Source organism: Haliotis rubra, unplaced genomic scaffold, assembly GCF_003918875.1.
Source record: "Haliotis rubra isolate DU_JTF1 unplaced genomic scaffold, ASM391887v1 Scf128, whole genome shotgun sequence".
Classification (NCBI taxonomy): Eukaryota; Metazoa; Mollusca; class Gastropoda; order Lepetellida; family Haliotidae; genus Haliotis; species Haliotis rubra.
The window spans coordinates 1,942,156-1,961,651 of NW_025765203.1; the positions used below are offsets into that span (position 1 = coordinate 1,942,156).

Consider the following 19,496-nt stretch of genomic DNA (forward strand, 5'->3'; position numbering starts at 1 on the left):
TACCGGGAACGCTAAATTCAGTGTTCACTGAAGCTTGACCGTTCCCGCGTAAGCGACACCTAAATTGAGGAGGTTTGGTCCAAATTTCGCTTCCCCGGGCCATAACCGACCATACACAGGAAATTCCTGTGACGTCATATAATATGCTGATAATTACTGAGGTTCCAGTACTGGCCCACATGATTTGTTTGTATCGTTGTTGTTTTACGCCGCACTCAGCAATATTCCAGCTATATGGCGGCGGTCTGTAAACAATCGAGTCTGGACCAGACAATCCAGTGATCAACAGCATGACCACCCGATCCTGTTAGCCGCCTTGTACGACAAGCATGGGTTACTGAAGATTAATTCTAATCCGCATCTTCACGGGTTGGTCCGCATGACCCCATGTTTCCTGGTTCAACTACAGGAGACAAGTGTTGTGAAGCGAAAGGCATCACTGAATTAGGTCTTTGCAACAATCTTCATTACCTAGCTGTTTTGTCTCAGATGAGTCTCCCACACAATTACATAACATGCCAGCGCCAAGGTTTGTTATAAATATTTTCCATTCCTTGCATACGAACCATGAGTGAGTGAGTGAGTTTAGTTTTTCGCCGCACTCACCAATATTCCAGGTATATGGCGGCGGTCCGAAAATAATCGAGTCTGGACCAGACAATCCAGTGATCAACAGCATGAGCATGGATCTGCGCAATTGGGAACCGGTGACATGTGTCAACCAAGTCAGCCTGACCACCCGATCCCGTTAGTCCCCTCTTACGACAAGCATGGGTTACTGAAGGTTCATTCTAACCCGGACCTTCACGGGTTACGAACCATGAATTAGAATGACATTTGCTACCTGACCCCAGCCAATTCGGCCCCCGAGCCTCAATACAGGAATGCAAGCACAAAATGTCTTATTTTCTAAATCATGGAGATGAAAAATCTGATTGATTTCAAAAACAAAAGTACTAGGAAACTATTCGCCTTCAACTCTTCATGAAAAGTGGCGGCATATTCAAATTTGTCGCGAGAATTTCTTGACAACAAGAAAGGGCCGGGCGGCAGCGGAAATAGTGCGGATCGGGGATTGTGAGACAGACTTCAAGTGGTATTATGGGTATAAAGGAATTTGATGATAAACTCTTCGCTACCAAATGTCCCACTTCGTCTTTTCAACTACTTCGTACTAAAATGTAACGTTTGGAATAACTATACTTGAAAAAAAACAACATAGTATTATTCGCCCTGCATTGAAAACACGGAGTTTATATTTTGTTTCTCAATGGAAGTTTACCATTTTAATTTAATCCTTATTTGTAGAAATCATCCAAGTTTGTTATTGATACTCTTACTGAGGTGCACATGTCGCATGTAACTTATATATAGCAAGCATCATTCATTGAACACGTCTGAAAACGACGGTTTTGATATATATCTTGTATTTTTCTATACGTTAACAATTTTAATACAAGAGTCATCAGAAGATGACATATCCCCACGGCCCCCACATCTTTGAAAGAACAAATCATCTGACAGTTACTTAAAGTCCAGCTTGATTTTAGACTAAGTGCAAATCGTTTCCATGGAAATCATGAAAAACATAAATGACAAAAATCGGCAAATAGCAAAAGGCACCACTTTGGGATCTGCCTCACATATCTGCCAAGTTTTGCTGAAAGATATTAAGAAGTTTTCGAGTTGTGCTCCGGAAATGAAACCTACCCCTCCTTTTTGAGACTAAGTCCGAATCTTTTCCATGGAAACCAAGAAAATAATAAATCACAAAAATCTGTAAGTAGCAAAAGGCACCACTTTGGTTCTGTTTGATATATCTACCAAGTTTTGCAGAAAAATACTGAACGGTTTCTGAGTTATGCTCCGGAAACGAAGCCCACCCCTACCTTTAAGACTAAGTCCAAAACGTTTCCATGGAAACTGAAAAAAATAAAAATGCCAAAAATATGTAAACAGCAAAAGGCACCATTTCAAGATCTGCCTCACATATCTGCCAAGTTTTGTTGAAAGATATTTAGAAGTTTTCGCGTTATGCTCCGGAAACGAAACCCACCCCTCCCTTTTGAGACTAAGTTCAAATCGTTTCCATGGAAACCTAGAAAAATAAAAATGACAAAAATCTGTAAATAGCAAAAGGCATCACTTCAAGATCTGTCTCATATATCTCACAAGTACTGTTGAAAGATATTGAACTGTTTTCGCGTTATGCTCCGGAAACGAAACCCACCCCTCCCTTTTGAGACTAAGTTCAAATTGTTTCCATGGAAACCTAGAAAAATATAAATGACAAAAATCTGTAAATAGCAAAGGCATCACTTCAAGATCTGTCTCATATATCTCACAAGTACTGTTGAAAGATATTGAACTGTTTTTTAAGTTATGCTTCGGAAACGAAACCCACCCTCCTTTTGAGACTAAGTCCAATCGTTTCCATGGAAACCAAGAAAATAATAAATGACAAAATCTGTAAATAGCAAAAGGCACCACTTTAGGTTCTGTTTGATATATCTACCAATTTTGTTGAAAAATATCGAACGGTTTTGGAGTTATGCTCCGGAACCATGGAAACTGAGAAAATAAAAATGCCAAAAATATGTAAACAGCAAAAGGCACCATTTCAAGATCTGCCTCACATATCTGCCAAGTTTTGTTCAAAGATATTAAGAAGTTTTCGCGTTAGGCTCCGGAAACGAAACCCACCCCTCCCTTTTGAGACTAAGTTCAAATCGTTTCCATGGAAACCTAGAAAAATAAAAATTACAAAAATCTGTAAATAGCAAAAGGCATCACTTCAATATCTGTCTCATATATCTCCCAAGTACTGTTGAAAGATATTGAACGGTTTCAAGTTGTGCTCCGGAAACGAAACCTACCCCTCCCTTTTGAGACTTAGTCCGAATCGTTTCCATGGAAACCAAGAAAAATACAAATGACACAAATCTGTAAAGAGCAAAAGGCACCACTTTGGGATCTGCCTCACATAGCTGCCAAGTTTTGCTGAAAGATATTAAGAAGTTTTCGAATTGTGCTCCGGAAACGAAACCCACCCCTCCTTTTTGAGACTAAGTCCGAATCGTTTCCACGGAAACCAAGAAAATAATAAATCACAAAAATCTGTAAATAGCAAAAGGCACCACTTTGGGTTCTGTTGATATATCTACCAAGTTTTGCAGAAAAATACTGAACGGTTTCTGAGTTGTGCTCCGGAAAGGAAACCTACCCCTCCTTTTTGAGCCTAAGTCCAAAACGTTTCCATGGAAACTGAGAAAAATAAAAATGCCAAAAATCTGTAAATAGCAAAAGGCACCACCTTAGGTTCTGTTCGATATATCTACAAATTTTTGTTGAAAAATATCGAATGGTCTTGGAGTTATGCTCCGGAAACAAAATGATTACGGACGGACGGACGAGGCGACGACTATATGCCCCCGCATTACATGCCGGGGGTAATAACTGGATTAATATCGGACAACATCTGTATTATTAGATATATTCTTGTGCAGTGCGAGACTATCTATGAAATCTATGCAATAACGACATTTTTAGGAGCGGGCGTGTGTTGAAAAATATGCGATGAAAGGAACATGTGCTGCTATTTGCAACAATCGATGCATATATAAATTGAAAATATTGTGAGAAGCATTCGTATAATATATCGCCCTATCCTGTGGAAGGCACTCTGGCCAGATGTTAGGATTCCATGTTTTGGGCGCACTTTTACTTGCATTGTCCAAATACCGATGAACACACACTGACAATTTACATGAGTATTTTGGTAGAATTGCTCAAATAATACCCACCAACGCAAAGTATCTAAATGTATATTTGTGCCTACCTGTTAAAAGTAGGTCACGTAGGGAAAGCTAACTCTTCACGAAGGGGCGGACAACTCTCAGTTCATTTCCGGTGTCTGCTTGAAAATGGTGAACTCGAGCATCATTCCAACTTTTCTTGTCAGTTGGGTTCAACTTATTGTGCCGCAGCCATGCTTCGACAAATTCTTCATCGACTTTGACTTTCTGGACGGTATGTTGATAATTCGAAATGAATGGTGTGATGTTTTCCCTCTTTAATCGTAGATCGACACGAGACACTTTGAAACGTGTCAATCATGCACACATTGTATGACACAATCGGGATGTTCAAAGTGCACATAGCGTATTGTTCATGACTAGAAACCAAGCTTTTACTCTCTATGTAACTCATTCACGTATGAAACCACATTTGTGATGTTTGTTTTGCAGTGGCGTCAAGAACAACCATGCATATTCATTATCATCCTGTGTTTGAACCCTTACAGGGACATATGATGATCCGTTGATTTCTCGCTAATCGCATGGACAACTTTAACACGTGTTACTATCTTACAAAAGACGACTTTATTTTAAATACAAACGATCAATGTCCGCAAAACATTTCGCCGTAGCGCGAATAAACACAGCTTATAACATACGTTAACCACACAAGAAATAGTATGATTAATAGATGGTCTCAGCGGAAATATATAATCCGATTATGTTTCTGACACCTGCTTAACCTTGGTTATTGATCTGTTAGAATACCAGATTACTAGACGCAGCAAAAGAACGTGTGTATTATTGTTAATCTGATTTGATTCCTCAAATAGCGAAACTGGCAGAATGTGTGCAACAATAGAATCTTCTTATGTGTGCCTCTTTGACCCTTGGGTTACTTGGGTTAGGATTAGTCTTGTTACCCCAGTCTCTGTTGTGAGGCACTGGATCTTTTAGACAAAATATTTTTGAATGTATAGGTGTAAAGATAGTTCAGCCAGCTAAACGTCGTGTTCCTACCACGTTTAGCTGGCTGAACTAGTGTAAAGATGCACGAGGCTGCGATACGATATGTATACTGTAGTGTATTGAAGTATCGTTACACAACTATTCCACTGGCTCAGGCTCTGACTGAATTAACTGTATGAACTGGTACATGTGTACTGAGTAAGGCTGGCTAAAAGGATCGATTAATCAGAAATATTGATGGGAAGAATTGTTAATGACTATCGATTTGAAAACTGTGGCATTGATAAAGTCATGCATAAACTTTTGTGATGAAATGTAGTTTTAATTTACTAACACAGTACTGTACACAAGATCAAATCTTTTTTCATGAGCTATTTCTAAATCATCAACATCATTCCTTCAGGGGTGTGGGGACAGCAAGGAATGTTAGGGGGAGTGTGAATATTAAGGGGCAGGACATGTTTACATGGAATGTATAAGCAGACATTTAGAATATCAGTTTAAGATATCTTCTTAATCATTTATTATTATTTATGTTATACAGTCATAATTTGTATGTTGCTTTTTCGAAACAATTCTAGGATAACAAATAGTTATAATCCATTGCCAACATAGTATATCATTCTGTATTTGTTTTTGTCTTATTTTCAGGACCGTGTTTGAAGATTGCCATAAGTAAATGTCTGGGGTTTGCCATCATCGCTGGATCCTGTATCGGTGAGACATTCAGGGCTTAGTCCAGGATACTAAACTTGGCACCCTGGCAAGCAAACTGGAAAAGGGGCAGTTGGGTAGCCTAGTGATCAAGGCATTTGCTTGCCACGCCGAGAGTCCAGGTTTGATTCCTCACATGTTAACAACAATGTGTCAGTTTCTGGTATACCCTGACGTGATATTGCTGGAATATCGCTAAAAAGTAATGTGGAATCCAACTCACTCCAACTGGAAAAATAATGAATTTGTCAAGTTCAGATAAAGGGCTAATTTTGTATTTTAAATGCATCCAGTGCATTAATATATCAAAACATTCCTTCCATTTTCTCTCGTCTAGTTATCAGTGACTGACTGACTGAGTTTGGTTTTACTCGTACGCCGCTTTTAGCAATATTCCAGCAACATCACGGCGGGGGACACCAGAAATGGGCTTCACACATTGTGCCCATATGGGGATTCGAACCCGGGACTTCGGCGTGACGAGCCAATGCTTTAACCATTAGGCTACCCCACTGCCCCAGTTTTCAGTGAAATACAGGCTATTTCTGCAAGGCCTTAAAGGTAGCTTTTTATTTTACATCTGTATAACATAAATCGACAAACTTCAAATTCATATTGGGACATTTTAATGACATTGACTGCAGATTTTATATTATTTATCGCATATTATAACGATTGAATATTGATCTCAGAGCCTGTAGATAACTGAAGCCAGCTGCAGGCATTCAGCTTGACCAGGCAACCAAGTTTCATTAATTTGTCTGATTTGACATGTCTCCAAATGTTTAAGTGCATAGTCTGTATATAGCCTGTGATGTTTGAGCAAATAGTCTGTGATATTTGAGCAAATAGCCTGTATATAGTCTGTGATATTTGAGTGAATAGTCTTTGATGTTTGAGCAAATAGTCCATATAAAGGCTAGGACATTTGACCTGACAGTCCATCGGCTGGTGTATGTCACTGGTAATCTATCTGGATTCTGAGAGCTGTTTTAGTCAGGGTTTTACACAGATTTGGGAAAAACTGATTATTTGTTCAGTATACTGGAGTTTGTTATGGCTGAACTGAACTGTGAAAAAATATACTATTTATTAACTAACATATAAATGACAATACAACAGAAAACAGTACAATTTTGATATACACACATAAATATCACACTGAAATTTTCATGACTCCCAAATATTGAAATGACTCCCAAAAATAAATACTGTGAGTCACCATGATTCTCGCTTATGATTTATTCACTGTAACATACAGTTATTAACATGCATTGAAAGAAATAACTAAATTAATGAAGATCTTACGAAAACTATCATTGTTTGCGTATCAAATCGATTTTATTGAACTGAATTCTGAGGGTCACTCATAAAACTGCCAACAAGCAGAATGGAAGATCTGTGTGTTTAAAAAAGCCTGTGTGTTTCGGGACAAAGGACATTGCTAAAATTCAATTATAATTATAATGGCCCAGTTAAGATAAGTTCCCAGTGCCTGAAGGTATGACTTCTTTAATGGTTGTCTGTGATCTGAAACCACAATACAGCATAAAACTGGCCCACCCACTCGTGGTCATCTTGCTAATGTATAGAAAGTTCTGTATCATTATGTATGGAATTGTTCTATAACATGATACGACATTGTAGACATATTTGTTTCATGAATGTGTAGACATGGCTTAGATTGATTCAATTTTAAGGACATGGATGGAATATGATACAAAATGTCTATGGAATTGTTTTTTATTTGGAAATGATGTAGAGAAATTTCCTATCAAATGTTGGTGAATTCATGGAACTGTCATGGCGGCCTTAGGATACTGATATAGGCAAACCTATTGATCAGATGATGCAAAATTGCCAGTCTTTGTAACACCATCTGTCAGGTGTCTGTCAACAACATCTGCCTTATCGGCTGTGATACACTTTTTATGTTTAAAATGAATATATATCACATATATCAGACTTGGAATAAGTCATCAGACGTTTAGTCTTCCTGTTCCGATTTTACCTGATTATATTCCTTCACTGTTTATCAGACATTGAGTTCTATTTGTAGAAGTCATTGTCATGAATCACATGGTTAATGCGCAGTTTTCCGAAACCTTTAGGTCAACTTATTCGCTCACTCACTCTTGCACACACTCACTCACTCTTGCACACACTCACTCACTCTCTTTCACACACTTTTTCAAAACTCACTTTCAAAACTCGCTGAGTCACTCATCCATGTTGTCCCCTCTCAAATATATATATTATTACAGAAGAAATTTCAAAAATTCTACCCCTTTTTCCCAGTTAGAGTTTCCCTTTTTTTTACATAAATCTAATGCCTTTAATGGTTTTAAGATAACCCAAGTTAGAGAATATGTATATGTTTCTGGTTGCATAATAAACCTGATTGTTTCCAGTGAAGGTTCCCCAGGTGGTGAAGATTCTGGGCGCCCGAAGTGGGGAGGGCATCAACCTTTACTCCATCACATGTGAGATCATCGCCATATCCTCAACATGGGCTTACGGATATGCTCTCAAATTTCCATTCAGGTAAATCATGAAGTCGTACAGGCATAGATACTGTACGCAGTGTTTAAAACTCCCAAAATTCCAAGCCAGACAGCCGGACTGGTAACTTTAAAAAATTACCAATCCGGATACAAACGTGCCTGTCCGGTTTTCAACGATAAAAAACTGTTACTGCCATTTCAAACTCACGCAAGCTCCATTCACTGTTTGTAGGCATCACAATAAACTAATAGCACTAACTAGCAATGCACCGAGTTTAGGTAAACTGAAAGTACATGTGTTATGATTAGTTATCGTAACATGAACTGTACAATCGCGTGTAGTTTAACATAATTATCATAATACCTTAAACACCTCAAACTGACGACACGAGAACCTGTCTGATATTATGAAATATTTACTCTTAGGGGTAAACATTTCTACCTGACCACCGGACAGGCTACTTTTGAAATATGACCGTCCGAGATGAAAATAGACCGTTCCGGATGGTCAGGCAGGCAGGAATTTTAAACGCTGGTGTACGTGTATAATCTTGTGAAGTATTGGCACTTTGGACTGTCCCGACTCCCAGATAGGGCAGACTATTGATATACCATACATCGATAATTGTTGACTAAATATCAATCGATAAGTATCGGAGACGTACCTTCCAGCAAAAAGTTCGAAATAAATGAATATGTTTGACATCACTTGTGAGTGGTGACATGTTTTGCATGGAATAGCATCCTGAACATAATTTAGGGACCGTTCATTATTTATGACTTGTGGGGGTGATGATGATTTTTATGGAGAAGCTTAAAGGTCACATGCAACGTAAAACACAACTTTGCAGATTCTGATACCTTTCGGTATGGACTTACCGAAACAAATCGTCAAAAATGCAAATTCAACTTATAAAGTTGAAAAATAACGCGATGAAAAAAAAAGCGCGAAATCGGAGTTCAAACGTTTCACTAATTTTCCCCCGACTTTTCTGGGGAAAACAGGTTTCAACAGCTGGGCTGCGCTTATAGCACTTGCTATCACTGACCACATGCAATTTGAACTTAACACCAATCAGGCTGTACACCATAAACAAAATGCATTGATTTATGGCCCGAGTTCGGTCTCTCTCACATTATGTAATTACACAGACAGGCAGGTGTGATACTTGAACACATGACATGTTATGATGTTGATTGCAAAATGTTATACACAAAAAATGAGCATGTATTTACAAAACCCAACATCTCTATATATACACACACAATGACCCGTGAGGGCATCTGCAAATGAACCAGCCGTTACACTTGAGTGCACACCCACCCGCTCTGACTGGGTTCGGTATCCCGGCTGCTTCGTTTCTTGGGAAGTAAACTGAAGTACACAATATTGCACTTTTGATGTGCGATTGTACGCTTATAATTTTGTTTATATGTTTTTTCATAACCAGCAATGTATATTATATGTCATGAATAAGTGATAATTGTGTTTTAATTATGTTTGATTTTTTGGTTGCATGTGACCTTTACGCATGCAGAATGTGAATTATCCCCCTAGAATTTATGAACAAAGTAAGTTACCCCCTTCAGAGCTTTCTAGGGAGTTAACTAAAAGTTGTTCAGGTTGTTGGACCTAGTTTGCATATTTATTGTTTCATTGCATTGATAACATTTTGCATGAGGAGTTTATGTAAGAGTCCACACTCGGGCGCAGTGATGACTTCGCTTAACATCACTGCCTCAGGCTAATTTGCATATCATGTGACCAGACTTTTCTCTTGTTTGTAAACAAACGAACATATTCGTAAGTAAGAAGATACTGTCCGCGCGGTCTTCATAATGCTTTACATTGTTGCATAAATAATCTTCTACAACTGCGACAGTAAGGTTTATGATAATACGCATTTATATATCAAAGGGGCTGGACTCTTTGCTGTCCATAAAGCTTCGATGACAGCGTGTCGAGTCGTACAACTCATGTAACAAAGGATCGCTGCTCAAATCGAAATAGTGTTACACGTTTTAGGATATTTTCTCAGTGAAACTAAACCATTCTAACATTGATGTTTAATTTGATGTGTAGACTCATCAAAAATAAAAGAGCTAAGAAATATGTACATTATATTGAATGGACTGTGTAAGATGTGACTAATCGTCACATCATTCTGGCCTGTGGCAGAGACCAGACAATCCAGTGATCAACAGCATGAGCATCGATCTACCATCTTGAGACCCAGATTAGTCTGTTAGATTGAGAAGTGTCAGGGGTTAATTTAGGTTTACTGAAATACAAGTCCTGAAGATGCAGAGGATACCTGATTGGTTGAAAAAGCTTTTACTTATAAGTCCCTTAGACTTTTCAGAACATATGGACCAGAAAATTACATTGTTAACTTAAAGTTAAATTATTAAAAAGTACATTGATAAAAATGTTTTCAGAATATTATATTAACACAACTTTTTTTTACAGAACTTGGGTGGTGGGGTAGCCCAGTGGTTAAAGCGTTCGCTCATCATGCTGAAGACCCGGGTTCAGTTCCACACATGTGCAAAATGTGTGAAACCCATTTCTGGTGTCCCCTGGCATGATGTTGCTGGAATATTGCTAAAAGTGGGGTAAAACTAAAGTCACTCATTCATTTTTACAGAGCTAATACAAATATACCTCCTAGAACTGTATGAACACAATATAGTTTTAACTAAATCTCACTCACCTCCCTGAATGGATGATACCAAATTATCAACATTCACAAGCTGTCAAATGTTGTATATATATCATGAGTGATTATTCTAATGCAGCTTATCAGATTATTATCACCTGTTGTTACCGTGGTAACAGATGTGCTTTTGGATACTATTGATTACAAGGCAAAACAGCAACATTGTAAATATTAATTTTTAATTTTTTGTCCAGTCAGTCGAACAGATGTATAATGAACTGTCCAGTTCATCATGTTGATTGATGTCCCTAAGTGCCGATTTTTCTCCAAATCAGCTGTTTCAATATGGCCTGTCATTAGGAGTGGGTATTGCAGAGAATTTTCATATTGCGTTATATTGCGATGCGAAAGCATATATTGCGATATGTATTGCAATATATTGCATGAAGTATTTTTAAACAAAAAACTACTTATAATCGAGGTAATGCTTGATTTATAGAGCAAATACACAGCAAAATCACTAGGCTTGATTAAGCTTTAATAACAACTTTTATTCATGATTAAAAATAAAAATGTGAAGAATATTTGGCACTAATGAAAAAAGGAAAAATCCGAAGATTTTCGAGTTTTACGAAGTTTTCCGAATGCAAGTCAAAATACCGTTTTTTGATCAGCGTATCGCAATTCGTATCGTTTTCATGTCTGAACCGGTAAATACCGGTAAACCGGTTATATTGAGCAGCCCTACCTGTCATATCTGAGAGTGTTAATAAATTCAAACATTCAAATTACAATAATGATTTCTTTATCATGTTAATTGCAAAGTTAAAATATTCCATGGTTTAGTAATACGTTTCACCTCCTGCCTGACAGACCAACGTTTTAAAATGTTTTACATTTCATTGCTTTCAAAAAGTCATATGTTGATAAAGCTCCAGGTAAGCTGTGAATATGTGTAAAATTTGCATCATAATTCACCATACCCAATTAACTATGCATAGTCTGGAAGTGTGTCTAGTGTGACTTCATGCCTGTTTGTCTTTACAACCGTTTGTTTCCTAGGGCAGTTATGGTTTGGGGAATCTAACTGTTTCCCTGCATGAATTCAATTAATTTTTCACAGTCACTAAAGTCAAGTATTTATGAATTTATTATAAAGGAGCGTTTTCATTTGAATTTGATTATTTATCACAGATGGAATGTATCCAAGCCGAACAGGATATAGTCAACACTCTTGTATATTTTATTTGGCAATGATGTGGTCACTCGTCAGTGTTAATCATGCTAAATCAGCATGGTCGAAACATTTCTTTGATTGGCATTTTAGAAGTTGGGATGTACAATATTGAACAAACTTTATGGATAACAACTTGTTTTATTTCGTGAGTGCGACGTTTCGATACAGATTCTTGTACAAGGATCTGTATCGAAGTGTCATGCTTATGAAATAAAAGTTGTTGGCCGTAAAGTTTGTTCAACATCAGTCAAAACATGTAAAAAAATATATTTTGTCATGTTTCACTGGTACTATGTGTGAAGCCCAGTTCTGTTGTCCCCTGCCCCCTGCTGTGATATCACGGGAATATTGCTAAACGCGCAATAAAACCTTACTCATTCACTGAATATAATGAAAAATGTACAAAGATTGACAATCAGTAATATTGTCGATAGAAATCATTAGTAATGATTTCGATATGAATATTGTGTAATTGATGAAATTGTAAATGAACTATTGTGATGAAATAATTAAAAAAATTATGCAAATACACAAAGTTTGGCTAGTAGTCCATTAGCCTTAATATGTCACCACTCACCACTGATGCGAAATGTGTTGATTCTTTCATTTTTTAGTCACTTTTGCGCAAAGTTACCTCACCGATATATATGGATAATCAATCGATATTCATGTAACGATTATTGATCTCTATGATATATATCAATAGCCAGCCCAAATGAACATAATGAATAGTATATCCACTGCTGATGTATTCTTGTATTCATTACCCAATATTTGGATTAGTAATCCAATATTCGTGATATTATCATATTTGTTTTGTAGTGGATCTGTTACAGAGGTAATATTTACTGATTGAATCCAGGGAATAATACATATTAAATTCTAGTTTTTTGTTAGTACTTCGGTTGGGATATATTCTATCTGGCCTATTCAAAAAGCTTGACTCTCAGTGGTGAAAAGGGACTTTACTTTTCATCCCACCATGTGTGTGTGTGTGCGTGCGTGAGTGCGTGCGTGCGTGCGTGTGTTGGTTATTTTTCTTCATTTTCCTTGGAAACAATTTTGGATGTTTCTGGAGCACAACTTGAAAAACCGTGAAGAAAATTTGGACTTGGTTCTGAAAGGAGGGTTGGATTTAGTTTCCGGAGCTCCCAAACTGAGTGCATTTAGTAAGGAAGTGGTGGTTTTTGGTATTTAGGAATTTTAGGAAAATGAATTTGTTTCATGTTTCCATGGGAACAAGCTTGATTTTGACTCTGTTCATAGCGATGTGTTTGTCCAGACCATATCTATGAAACTATTAGGTATTCTTTCATGAAACCAGGTTGTCAAATGGTGTCCTGTGCTACTTGGTTTTTTCTGTTCCCATAGCAGCAAGTTTGATTTTGACTCTTTTCATAGTGTTGTGTTTGTAAAGACCAGATGTTGAAAGAGTACTACAGGCCTACCAAAGAAAACTTTCCCACTGTGCAGAAAAACGCAGAAAAGCCCACATTAATTGTGGAAATAGCAACATAAACACATTACCTTGCTACTGAAACAGTAAAAACGGCAACGAAAAACTATGAAACTGCAACATTTTTATATCAGCGAACTTTGACCTCTACTGTGCATGCGCATTACGATCCGGGCTTCTTTCCGAGCAACCCTGAATCGCCTCCCATAGAAAAAGTATTACATATGTTGAAATAATTGCTGTCAATCGTTTCATACAAATGGAAAGTAAACTAAACAAGTGTGCACACAAGTATCATGATGATAAATGCCAAATAACACAATTGAAATAGTTAAAAAGGAATGTCCAAGCTGGAAAATGTCAACATGCGATCGAGACTTCCTCTTCCATGTCCGCATGCGCAAAATCGAAGTTGCGGGCTCCTCGTTTTATAATGCAGTGTAAGTGATTTAAAGTTGCCGTTTTTACTGGTTCAGTAGCGAGGTATTATGTTTATGTTGCTATTTCCACGATTAATGTGGAGTTTTCTGCGTTTTTCTGCCCAGTGGGAAAGTTTTCTTTGGTAGGCCTGTACTAGGTATTCTTTCATGAAAGTGTCCACAAACAAAAACAAGATTGTCAGCTGCTGCTTTTTGCTATTAGGGATTTTTAAATTCATATTGTTTTTTTTAAATTTAATATTGGTATGCACCTGACAAAGAAATACAAAGAAGTACCCAGTTCCATGTTGTTGTTTGGATAGCTCAATGACTACTCTTGTATACAGACAGATAGATCAGACAGAAATTCTGTCATCAAGTTGGATTTTAAGTAACATTCAGATGATTTGTCCTTTCAAATTTGTGGGGACCAGGGGATTAGCCAGTTTCTGATGATGCTTGTTCAGTTTTGCTGGAAGTTGTTTCTCCTCTATTTAGTGATATTTTCAATCGATATTTAGTAAATCATGAGGTTGTACAGGTATAGATAATGGACGTGTATAATCTTGTGAAGTTCTAGGTCAGGATGTCGACAACCAGCCCTATTTGAGTTCATTTCACCACAAGCAGATGATGCAGGACGCTGCTTGTATGAATTGTTTACAAGCCACTTCTGTGAGGTTTGAATATTGAGAGCAGATGTAAACATTATACAAAGAAAGCATGTCTCTCAGCTGATCATTTGTTCAATCTGTTGCAGTGCTTATGGGGAGGCAGTGTTCCTGGCGTTCCAGACAGCTCTTATTGCGATGCTGGTGCTGTTCTACAACGGCAACACGCCAGTGGCCATCATCTACGTCACCGTGTACGCTTTCAGCATGATCTACCTCCTATCCCCGATGGCACCGATGCCGTTACTGTCGATGTTGCAAGCTGCCAACTCCCTTATTATTGCCATAAGCAAGGTGATGATAGTTAACAGTTCATTCATTTACAGTAGTATCAGTACATTACTAACAGGATTTCTTGTGATACAAGAAACGTGGAGTTCATTACTTTACATGCCTGTACACATCCTTTTTCCACATACTTTTTGGGCGGTGGGGTAGCCTAGTGGTTAAAGCGTTAGCTCGTCACGCCGAAGACCCGGGTTCGAATCCCCACATGGGTACAATGTGTGAAGCCCGTTTCTTGTGTCCCCCACCGTGATGTTGCTGGAATATTGATAAAAGCGGCGTAAAACCAAACTCAGGCAGGCCACATACTTTTTTACTTTCTTCTCTTCACATTCCTTAAATTGCCAGTTTTTGTACATTTACTTGTCCATTGACATTCAACTTTTTACCTGTTCACATGCCTCTGCTTGCTTGTTCACATTACTTTCCTTGAAGGTTGACATTCCTGATTCCCATTCCCATTCACATTACTTTCCTTGAAGGTTGACATTCCTCTGATTGCCTGTTCACATTCCCCTGATTGCCTATTCACATTTCTTTACTTGCCTATTCACATTTCTTTACTTGCCTGTTTATATTCTTTTACTTGCCTGCTTATATTCTGTTACTTGCCTGCTTATATTCTGTTTCTTGCCTACTTATATTCTGTTACTTGCCTTTATATTCTGTTACTTGCCTTTACTGCCTCTTATTTCTGTTATACTTTGCCTTTATATTCTGTTACTTGCCTGCTTATATTCTTACTTACTTGCCTTCTTTTATTCTGTTACTTTGCCTGCTTATATTCTTTTACTTGCCTTTACTTATATTCTGTTACTTGCCTGCTTATATTCTTTTATATTCTGTTTTGCCTGCTTATATTCTGTTATATTCTTTTTCTGCTTTATATTCTGTTACTTGTGCTTATATTCTTTTACTTGCCTGCTTATATTCTTTTACTTGTGCTTGCTTCTTTATATTCTTTATATTCTTATATTCTACTTGCCTGCTTTATATTCTGTTACTTGCCTGCTTATATTCTGTTACTTGCCTGCTTATATTCTGTTACTTGCCTGTTACTTATATTCTTTTACTTGCCTGCTTATATTCTGTTACTTACTTCTGCCTGCTTATATTCTGTTTGTTACTTGCCTGCTTATATTCTGTTACTTGCCTGCTTATATTCTGTTACTTGCCTGCTTATATTCTTTACTTGCCTGCTTATATTCTGTTACTTGCCTGCTTATATTCTGTTACTTGCCTGCTTATATTCTGTTACTTGCCTGCTTATATTCTGTTACTTGCCTGCTTATATTCTGTTTATATTCTTTTACTTGCCTGCTTATATTCTTTTACTTGCCTGCTTATATTCTGTTTACTTGCCTGCTTATATTCTGTTACTTGCCTACTTATATTCTGTTACTTGCCTGCTTATATTCTTTTACTTGCCTGCTTATATTCTTTTACTTGCCTGCTTATATTCTGTTACTTGCCTGCTTATATTCTGTTACTTGCCTGCTTATATTCTGTTACTTGCCTGTTTATATTCTGTTACTTGCCTGTATATTCTGTTATTTATATTCTTTTACTTGCCTGCTTATATTCTGTTACTTGCTCTTATTATATTCTTTATACTCTTGCCTATTATATTCTGTTACTTATATTACTTTTTATTTTGTTACTTCTGCCTGCTTATATTCTTTTACTTGCCTGCTTATATTCTGTTACTTGCCTGCTTATATTCTGTTATTTGCCTTATATTCTGTTACCTGCTTATATTCTGTTACTTGCCTACTTTTATATTCTGTTACTTACTTGCCTGCTTATATTCTGTTACTTGCCTGCTTATATTCTGTTACTTGCCTGCTTATATTCTGTTACTTGCCTGCTTATATTCTGTTACTTGCCTGCTTATATTCTGTTACTTGCCTGCTTATATTCTGTTACTTGCCTGCTTATATTCTGTTACTTGCCTGCTTATATTCTTTTACTTGCCTGCTTATATTCTGTTACTTGCCTGCTTATATTCTGTTACTTGCATGCTTATATTCTGTTACTTGCCTGCTTATATTCCTTTGCTTGTGTCCCTTTTTAGTTTTGAGGTTGGGCAAGTAAAAACACTGTGATATGACAATCAGACATTCCATTGTGGTCACACAAACTCAACAAAGTCCAGTACAGTGAACGCATAAAAATCCTTCTTAGAATTGGTCTTCAGCAACCCATGCTTGTCATAAGAGGCGACTTACGAGATCGGGTGGTCAGGCTTGCTGACTCGGTTGACACGTCATCGTGTCCCAACTGCGTAGTTTGATGCTCATGATGTTGATCACTGGATTGTCTGGTTCAGACTTGATTAATATATATAGCTGGAATATTGCTGAGTGCGATGTTAAACAAACAGTCAATCCAGATTTCTGAACGTAGTATAATGTTGTTTCACTAAACTTTCAGATTATCCAGGCAGCTGCGAACTATCGGAACAGCAGCACGGGGCAGTTGTCAGCCGTGACAGTCACCATGCTGTTCCTGGGTGCGCTGGCTCGAATCTTTACCTCCATTCAAGAGACGGGGGATTTCCTCGTCATCTGTTCATATGTAGTTTCCAGTCTATTTAACGGGATCATCTTATTTCAGATACTGTATTATTGGAAAGTTAAACCCAAACAGAAGAAGCAGTAGAGTACGTCTACAACATCAAAGGGTATATATTTTGACTGAACAAATAGTTTATTCCAAGTTTAGGAAAGTAGTATGTTTTGCATGAATAATTTGGATCATGTCGTCAAAAGCAGAAGAGATATATGAAAAATATACAAATTGTCAGCGTTGTTGATTTGAGGTAAATTTCCATTAGAGTTGAAATAAGATCCTAACTGTATGCAAATTTAAGACGTTTCAGACATATGTTTAGTGTTGGGTTCCTCTGTTCTCCATTGTTCTTTTAGATTTCATGTTTTTCCACAAAACGTCACAAAATAACTGCAAAGAATATGTTTAGTTAAATCTGAGGTTATATGTTTTCATGGAACTATTTATGTTGTCCTGTTAGAAGTTTAAATAAGTCTTCATTTGAGAAGTATTTTCAAAGACAGCCAGAGCTATAAGTGGAAAACGTGATGATTGTATAAACATTTATGTCATTAATGGGGCCGGTGGGTTAGCCATGAGGTTAAAGTGTCCACTTGTCCCGCCGAAGACCCGGGTTTGATTCCCCACATGGGTACAATGTGTGAAGCCCATTTCTGGTGCCCCCCGCCGTGATATTGCTGGAATGTTGCTAAACGAGGCGTAAAACTAAAACTCATTCACTGTGTCATTAGTGTAACTGGGTTTGAGTAGAGATATTTGACATGATGGTAGTTAGGGCTCTCCGACTCAACTTTCCTGTAGAGCTGGCTGTGCTGGTGTAGGCTTGTGTCATTGTGTCATGATGTAAGCTGATGTCAGTAAGTGATACATTGCAAAACAACGCCAACATGAACCAGATATTTTAAAAGTACTTATGGTATGGTTTTAAATACTATGTTCTATTGACTTAACATTTTTAACTTCAAATGTTGATATTTTCTTTGAAGTTTCAACATTTTCAAGGCTTGAGCAAACATGAAGGAAATTCCAGTTCTTGGTGACACTTTTGTTTTTGCAACTTTGAATTACAGAGTATCCAGCAATCATGAACATTACCAAAGATCTCCAATTGTGAAGGACCATCTTTTTTCATGAAATATATCGTCATTGTTCGTAATCAGTAACAAGAACATTGTCTCATAAATATGATAGTATTGAGGCGTTATTGTATGCTCATCCAAAGCTAATGATGACCTTTAAAATGGAACTGATTTTAAGAGGGAATATGGCTGTCAGCAGGATTTATGCTGGAACGGTGGCCTGGGAAGCCATCTCCTTATCAAGGGGAATAACTCTGTGTTACTTAGAAGTGTTGAATATAAGGGGGTATGCCCGTGTATGCTCTTGGGGCAGTGGGGTAGCCTAGTGGTTAAAGCGTTCCCTCTTCATGCCAAAGACCTGGCTGTGATTCCCCACATAGGTACAATGTGTGAAGTCCATTTCAGATATCCCTTGCTGTGATATTGCTGGAATATTACTAAAAGTGGCGTAAAATTAAACTCACTCACTCCCCCATATATGCTCTTAAAATCAGTTTCATGTTCTACATCGAATATCCTCTGCTCAGAAAGGGTACATTCTGTTGGATACATTTATTAAGTTAGACGATTCCCACTTCAGAGTATTTTGTAAGCAGTGTGTTTGTGTGTGTACTACTCAGAACGGACAAAGTGACCAGCGAACCCTATCTTGTATTGTATCAGTATTCTGATGTGATTATTCAGTTTGTCAGCTGTGGCTATATAATACTCTGATGTACATTGTCAATAAATAATGATTAATTATTTTTATTATTGATTGTAGAAAGATTTGCTCTGTGACCGTTCGAGACCAGGTTGTTATGAAACAAACATTTTGCCTTTGGTTTTGCGAGAAGAAAAACATTGTTTGCAAGATATACTGGATGTCCTAAGAAAAAAAATCCTGAAAAAAGCTTTCATTGTTCACCTCCATTTGGGGCAGTGGGGTAGCCTAGTGGTTAAGGCTGAAGACCTGAGTTCGATTCCCACATGGGCACAATATGTGAAGCCTATTTCTGGTGTCCCCGCTGATATTGCTGGAATATTGCTAAAAGCGGCGTAAAACCCAACTCACTCACACACTCACTCACCTTCATTTAGTAAAAACATTTGTTGACCGAAAAATAACTCTTTCACACGAGTAACACTGTTACA

At 37.5% G+C, this 19,496-nt stretch overlaps 2 protein-coding genes across 2 annotated transcripts in view; one reads left to right on the forward strand and one right to left on the reverse strand.

The window, feature by feature from the left end:
- Positions 1 to 3,908, reverse strand: part of LOC124266789 (D-beta-hydroxybutyrate dehydrogenase-like) — a 33,616-nt gene extending 29,708 nt beyond the window's left edge. Inside the window, exon 1 of the mRNA XM_046701592.1 lies at positions 3,839 to 3,908. The gene's annotated coding sequence lies outside the window, so the exon portion shown is untranslated. The remainder of the gene's footprint in view (positions 1 to 3,838) is intronic.
- On the forward strand, positions 3,884 to 19,106 carry LOC124266790 (mannose-P-dolichol utilization defect 1 protein-like). Its single transcript, XM_046701595.1, has 5 exons — positions 3,884 to 4,029; positions 5,418 to 5,483; positions 7,892 to 8,024; positions 14,517 to 14,721; positions 17,146 to 19,106. Exons 1-5 carry the CDS (start codon positions 3,924 to 3,926, stop codon positions 17,371 to 17,373), a joined length of 738 nt encoding a protein of 245 aa, XP_046557551.1. The 5' UTR covers positions 3,884 to 3,923; the 3' UTR covers positions 17,374 to 19,106.
- Positions 19,107 to 19,496: the final 390 nt, after the last annotated feature.